The sequence below is a fragment of the Eimeria mitis genome, genomic scaffold (assembly GCF_000499745.2).
Source record: "Eimeria mitis Houghton genomic scaffold, Emh_scaff2606, whole genome shotgun sequence".
Classification (NCBI taxonomy): domain Eukaryota; phylum Apicomplexa; class Conoidasida; order Eucoccidiorida; family Eimeriidae; genus Eimeria; species Eimeria mitis.
The window spans coordinates 1-7,514 of NW_024015156.1; the positions used below are offsets into that span (position 1 = coordinate 1).

The 7,514-nt window shown below is 50.5% G+C and overlaps 1 protein-coding gene across 1 annotated transcript; it reads left to right on the top strand.

Annotated features, from left to right (window-relative positions):
• Positions 1–5,918: 5,918 nt before the first annotated feature.
• Positions 5,919–6,395, top strand: EMH_0056190 (uncharacterized protein; the record flags this gene model as incomplete). The annotated part of the gene is made up of 1 exon (XM_038022454.1): positions 5,919–6,395. The coding sequence occupies one exon, from the start codon at positions 5,919–5,921 to the stop codon at positions 6,393–6,395; it is 477 nt and encodes a 158-aa protein (XP_037878308.1).
• Positions 6,396–7,514: the final 1,119 nt, after the last annotated feature.

Genomic DNA, 7,514 nt, shown 5'->3' on the forward strand with positions numbered 1-7,514 from the left:
CACACTGCTGTTGATTGCCATGCGAGGGCTATGCCGACTGCTCTCCAAACCCCTGGATGCTTTTCTGTTCTGGGACATCTGCGCCTGAAGTCTAGACTCCAGAGACGCGTGTCGTGGCAGTTCTCGCGGTGAAGGTTTGCGTCGCATAGACTGAATAAGAGCAGGCACCATGAGGGTATGGAAGAAGGCGGCTCATAGCAGCAAATTCAATGAGGAACGTTACGTATTGACTAGGATAATCGCCAAGAGGTTGCTTGCTTTTCAGCGCTAGCTCCTCAAAATTGATCACCAGCAGCAACCTTGGAAGCCGCGTGCAGCGTTTTTATGCGTGTGGCGCTCCCTTCCTTCGATGCGGTGCGCGCACACACGAGACAGCAGAGCACGCATCTAACTACGCCAAACACAACGAAACGCGGGTTTACGGGGCGTGTTTAGACACCTATCACCTGGTTGGTCGCAACATGATGTATGCCGCAGAGATTGCAAGGACACACCAAACGAGAGGGATGGTTCTTGTATCTCTCTGCGCAGCACATATGATGCGCAGGAACCTTCGGAACTGCGCACACGCAAAGCAGGAAGCCCTGAACATCCTCGGCGACCGGAAGAAATTCAATCCTCGTTGCAAGACACACCACGAAGGCGCGACAGTCAGGTGGCCTCCCTGGCCTAGCCGTTGACGCGCAGACTGGAGTTTGGTGGGCATCACAAACTTTAGAGGAAAACGATTTGAAGGCCATATCATGGCGGCACAAAACGCACAACGTCGATACCCAAGCAACAGGCGACTCCTATGAGATCCAATTTCTCCTAAACGCAACAACCTTACGAGCAGTACAATCCGACATCAGTAGCATTTTGCAGAGACGTGCTGGCATGCGTAAATCGCTCCTGGCGTGATATGTGATTTCCCGCCATCACAACCGTCCTGATGGTTGGTCTCGCTAGCAGAAGGCATTGTGACCAAGCGAAGCCGCAGCTGCGGTCTGCAGTGTGGCACCAGCTAACTAGGTACCCTAGCTTACTGCTGGAAACACGCATATATGACTATACAGAAACACAATCCAAGTCCAGCATGGCTTTACGGGGAATCCATGCAGAAAACTGTCAAAGTACCATTCGTAGTTGAACCAGACTCGCGTGCCCAAAATCTTGAAAAGCCACGTAAAGAAACACTCAACGGAAACAAGCATATCGCGTATGCTCCAGCTGCTTCTATTTGCTCTCCATGTGTGCAGACTACGGCCCCGCGCGCGCCTCTCTTTAGATGACGCAATCCGCACTAAGCAGTACCGTCCAACCGTCCGGTTAGTCTCGCAATAACAGCACGTGGCCGCCTCAGAGACCGCTTCGGAAGCGCCCATCAACAACCCGCCACGCTGGAGCGCTTCACGTTAAGATGTTCCTGATGTATTCTTCTCTGCAGCCCTACCCGCCTTGGTCCCTAGGAATATAGAACCCAAACCGTTGCATGCACCATTAAGTGGATGTGACAGTACGATGCCGCTGCTGTTCCGATCCAGCAAAAGGTTCGGCAACGCTTAATGGAAGGTAATTACAGGCATTAACGTACGAGGTAATGCATTTCTCCTTCGGCAAGCCACTGTGAGAGGGCTCCCCCTTTGAAGCCCAGGAAGTGTAGGAGCACCAGGCCAGCAATGACGGTGAAGACGGCAGCAACTGCAAGACCCGCTTTGATGGATCCGAACTTATTGGGTCCCCCAGATATATCGTGATTGCTCATGGCAAGCCCGTGCTCGGTCCCATCGACTTCAAAATAGGTCACCGGAGCGTGCGTTCTTTCCAGGACGGCGGTAGGTGCCGTATAAGGTATAGAGTCGGTGGAGACAGCTGGAAAGAAACCACCCATCTTGGAATAAAAATTAGGAGTAATTGGTACCGTGCCGTCTGGTGGTAATGTCGTCATTTTTACATCTCGAGACTTAGTTCGTCGAGGTCTGCTACTGTTGGAAGGTCAGGCACGTAAGCGCTAGAAGGTCCTTATTTACCGCTAGCATCGGAAGTATTACAATCTGCTGCGATGACACATTCTATGCTATGATTTTGCACGCCGTAATTTAAAGGAAATGTGCCTGCAAAGTGACTATTTGTTATGAGCACTCCAGCGCCAAGCACCGACAGCCCCGACGAACCACGTCCAGCTCCAGCTCCTACATTGAGTTCCCTAGTATACTTAGATTGGTACATCCCCGCCTATTTTCACTAAATATCCTGAAGCACACAATAAAAAGGTGGTTGTTAAGGGATTCAAGTTTCTGGAAGGAAAGAACTGATGACCATTTCTCCCTGTGAGAATGGCCAGGGTCAACTCATTGGAACTGCCCGCCAGACGACCATCTACAGTACCCGCCTGGTCTGTTCCTCTAGCCTGGCCCTTTACAAGATGTGTTTCCCTGTTTTCTTTGTTTCTAAGTGCTCACAAATTTCTATCGTTCGCGATAAAATGACAACTGTAGTTGTTTTGGCAGAGCGTTGTAGTGGTGTGCACCAGTAGTTCTAACGCTTGCTCTGTGGCCCTGACCAAGTACAGAAGCGAGATGCGATTAGGTAAAGACTTAGAGCAAGAGTTACCCCAAAGCAGCTGACATTTTTCCCTTATCCTCAGGCGCCCTGGGCGTTGACCTCAGGCCTGGGCGTTGCGGGGAGAAGATTCGGTTGCAGCGCAGCTCGCTGCTGCTGGTAATACGAGCCAGCGCCACGCGTGCACACAAGGAAGTTTCAACGAAGCTTCCTTTTCTGCATACTTTGCCTCCGAATACAGTTAGTGAACGTTTGCACTTGCTTTCACTTAACCTACCATGGCCATGTGAAGGCTCCTGTGCTAACTGTAGGCGGTCCGTGCTAGTCCACCCCTACAGCTGGCATTGGTCGTGAAGAGAAAGGGTTTCCCAGAGTAAGGGGGCACGAAGACTGGAGATGATGTCAAGTGTCCGATGAGGCGTCTGGCGGCTTCATTCTCCGGAATTGGTGTACTTCCCGGTCGTCCGATGGTGTTCGTCTTTGGGGGGAATGCAGACCGTAGAACGTATGGTTCGAGAGTTTTGACGGGAAGCGAAGCTCTATAAATTGGATAAAGTGGGTATGTTCATCGGTTTTTGGCACTGATATGGAGCATTTAGGTCTTATAGCCTTAGGCACACAGGCTTAGGGAAGCAGCGTTTACTGACCCTTTCTGTTGTGTGCTGTAGCTAAGCCTGAATTCCCCTTTGCTGATGCTTGGCAGCAAGGCCAAGCATAGCAAAGCTGGTGGCAAACAACACAGCTTGGATCGCAAGTCTTGACGATAGAATCAATGGTAGCAATAAGGAGTTGACCTTCAGCCTCCTCTCATTCTTTCACCTTTCAAACGGCATGAATCGCGAGCATCACATGAACTTCGTGTCAAACCTGTATTCATGAGTGACGTCTAAAATTCTAAACAAACAAACCGTGGCCATTCCTTCCCTCATAAGACGTAGAGCTCAATACCGAATGGGTTTGCAGGCAGGCAGTTGTAGGCGCCCTCTATCGCTTTGAATCTGCAGTTGTAACATCAAGCTTTCGTAGATGACTGCTGCCATCTTTGATCATGAACCAATAAGGGTAGAAGCAATAATGCTGGATCACTTTAACACTGCGCGCAGGGAAGCAAGCTCGGTGCTTTAGCTATCAACCTCTGAACGGCATAGTTCTACAACTGCACTCAGAGCTCTCACAACGGTTCTGTATGCACTGAAAAAATAAAACTGGCTTCTAGACCTAAGGCGCCAATTACTTCAAGACGTGATTGAGTCTGGTTTATAAACCCAGAGGCTCTGAGCAATGCTGGGGATGGTGACCCGTTAGCCCTTTCAGACATCAGCAGCACCCCGCTTCCATTCATGTGCATATACTGTGCATTCCGTGCAGTCGTGCATTCGGTTGATGCAAAGCCGCAGCGTTCATTTACACGTGGACAAAGCAGCCTCCCCTCTGCTACCCAGAATACTCAATTCAGCAGAAACATCTGTCTCGTTCCCTTCCAAAACCTATTTTATCCAAGGACGTCCAAAAACTTGAAACCCATTGAGAATTCAAGGCAGCCAACGAACCGTACTCAATACTTGGGAGCTTGATTAACGTACTCATCGGCATACAAGCCTTGCTCCCCAGCACAACTGTACAGTTGGCGCGACCTGCCTACTTGTGGCTGTTCCGCTCGAGCACCGAGCCCACGCAGCCATGCCTGTACAAGCCCAACCTTCTCCTTAGTTCGCCGTAACTTTGTGCTGCACTCGGTTCTAGCTTTGGTTACCTACTGACCCCAAACATCAGCATACCCAACTTACAGTGCACCCTGTAGCATACCAGGGGTCAAAGATACTGGTTTTCAGCTTTCCACTCGCATTTCATGTAACGCAGAAAATAACCGTGAGACCTGGTAGCCGTCCCACAGAAGAGCAGGACAGATGCTGCGATTCCTTTACAAGCCGTATAAGGCTACGACCATGTGATGCTTGAGCTTGATACGAAGCATGAGTTGCACCACATGCCCTGCGCCAACAGTCTGAATCGAACAAAGAAGGAAATTGTAGCAGGTCTCGCGCTGCAGGTGTGCGTTGAGCAGAGGGAGCTAGTGTGCGCATCACATGGGTGTGCAGCAGAGATGTTTGTAACCGAGCTTTCAGTACGTATTGGGACATAATGCATAGAGTAACCATCAAGGGGTTCTTTGCATCCCACGGATAGCTGTGCAAATCTTATCACCTGCAGCAGCAGGACACTGGCTGCAGCGCTCCTATGCGTCTGGAGCTCCGTTGCTTCGATGCCATGAGTAAACATGGCGGCACATAACGCACCGGGCCGCTAGCCCTGCAACACGTGGTTATTGCGAGATCCAATTTGTACTAAACGCATTACCATCGCAAACAGCACAATCCGATATCAGTCACATCCTAAAGAGAAGTTCAGAGATACAGATAACACTTCTGGGGTGACACTTTGTCGCCCGACGCCCCAACTCCGATCTCATCGGTTGTTCCCGCGAGCGGGTGAGATTTTGATCAATCTCCAGAAGAATATCCTTGGCTTTCACTGTGGCGCCAGCCAATAAAGCACCATAACCTGCAGCAAGCACCATAACCTGCAGCAGGTAACACGCACGAAGGGCTCCACAAAAACACCGTCCAAGTCCTGCGTGAGTCCACGGTGTCGCGGTGCCGCAATCCACCAACACTCCACCCACAGTTGAACTGGATACTTGAGTCCAAAAGCATGAAAAGAGCTGTAAGGGGAGAGGCATGGGAACGCCCAAACCCGACCCCTAGCCTAAACACTGAAGCCTTAAAAAAAGCCCTAAGCCCTAGCGCCCTAGACGGTCAACCCTGACCCCTACACCACAAAACCGTAGACCATAAACGATAAACCCTACAGCTACACAGAATGAGTCTGGCCGCACAGTTTTTTGCTCGGTTGCGGGGGCGCCAGCCACCCTTAGGGAATCTCTTCAACCACCGTCCGGGAAACTCTGTACTCAGTTCTAATACCTTTGTATCCCCCTTAATTTTGACAAACTACTCATACGATACATACATACGGAAGTTGCCTTTCCATTCCCGGAACGGGAATGGAAAGGCAACTTCCTACTCAAAATATAACCAAACACCCTTTCCTTAGTAGGAAAAATTCCCAAATTCACGAACCCAGTGGGATTTACGCTTCCAAGGGACAGGGAACGCCTGTTGACAAACCCGAAGCGGAAGGACGACGGACTTCCCCATACGCCAATCGAGGAAACTTCGGACACCACTGAAAGCCCACCTAGAGAAATCGAGGAACCTCTTCCCGAACCGCGGAGGACAAGATCCCATCGGGAGAGCGGGTCAACCGTAAGTAGGAAGGGCTCGACCCTGGCGAGGAACCAGGACGCCGAGTGGAAAATGGGATTAATGGAGTTGCTTCGCCAAATGACAGATGAATTGAAGACTCATCGCCAGACGAACGAAAGCCGAGCCAACACTGAAATCCGAGCCAACGCCCAGAAAGACAACTCTATTCGAAAGGGAATCGCCGCGACCGAAGATGGGGCCAATATGCGTTCTTTCCTTTGCCTGATAGAACAGGAATTCCGAGAATTGGAGGTACCAAAAGAACAGTGGAGACTCCAATTAAGGAAATACTTGACGGGTAAAGCCATAGCGCATTGGGAACTCCTACAAAGATCGGGAACAGAAATGTCAGATTGGCAACTCGTACGAGAGAGACTATGTGAGAGGTTCGGCTCTTTATCGCGCGAAAGGATGCTGGAGCGAATGAAGGACAATCCATGGCGGGGAGACTATAACGAGTACATTGCTCGATTTGCTGAAATAGTAGCTCAAGGAGAGACTCTAGCGGCTGAGGAACTGGTGCTGTGATTCTTTGCGGAAATACCAGAGGAAATAGATGAACGACTGACTCAAGAGGGAAGCAAGGAATTCAAAAGCTGGCAGGAGGCATCCACGGCCTTAAGAGAATGGGCTGCGCCTTTGGAGGCCTGGCGCGCGAAGAGGCAGCGTATGGAACAGGAGATCGATAGCACTAACACGAAGCGACGAACGGGATTCGGCGGGAACGCTAACGCATCAAGGCGGATCACTCTGACAGGAAGAGGAACTACCGCAGACGAGAGCGATGCGATACGCTGTTATGAATGCACGGGAAAGGGGCATATGGGAAGGAACTGCCCCTTGCCTAACGGAATAACGAGACGAAGAGGGGAAACCTGCTCGAAGTGTCGAGGAAAGGACCATTACGCCAGAGAACGTGCGACACCCCAACGAACACCGCCAGGGCGGCAGGGGGGACGGAGTTCGACTCCAGCTCTTACGGACGTCGACGCGGGAGCCAACCGGTTAAACGATCAGACCTAGGTGTTAAGGGAGACGAACGCGCTAGGCCAGAACCAACCTTAGGTGGCAATAGAGGCCAGGCCACAACCGGGCCCAACGCCATCACAGTCTCCCCTAACCGGGGGCTGCATGTGACTAGGAGCGATGCCACGTCGGGGACAGAAGGGGAACAGAAGGGGAACGGACAGGGGAAGGGCGATTCTCGCCTCCCGAGGAGGGAGAGGCCGTTAAGCAACGGCACGGTACGCGGTAACGGGAAAGAAGCAGACAGAGAAGGGCCTTCACAGAGGCATGTGCTGCTACTTAGTAGTAGCGCGGAACGAGACAACGGGAGCGAGGGGAATCGTTTACAGTCAAGACTACTGGGGTATCTAATCCCATTCGCTACCTTAACTTTCGTATCTCAGGGTCAGTACTGCCCCAGTAAAATGCCTTTTTAAAAAATTTTTACTAACCCTCTATAAGCATACATAGATTTATTTAAAGAAATACCTTTTGAATATGCCCGACTTTTAGTATAAGAACCAATATGTAACATTTTATTTCCTGTATCTGCTATTTGCATATCAAAAATTAAAGTAATACTATAAATAGAAATAATATATCTAAATCAACAAGAAAACCTTGGCAACAAAAAGGATTAGG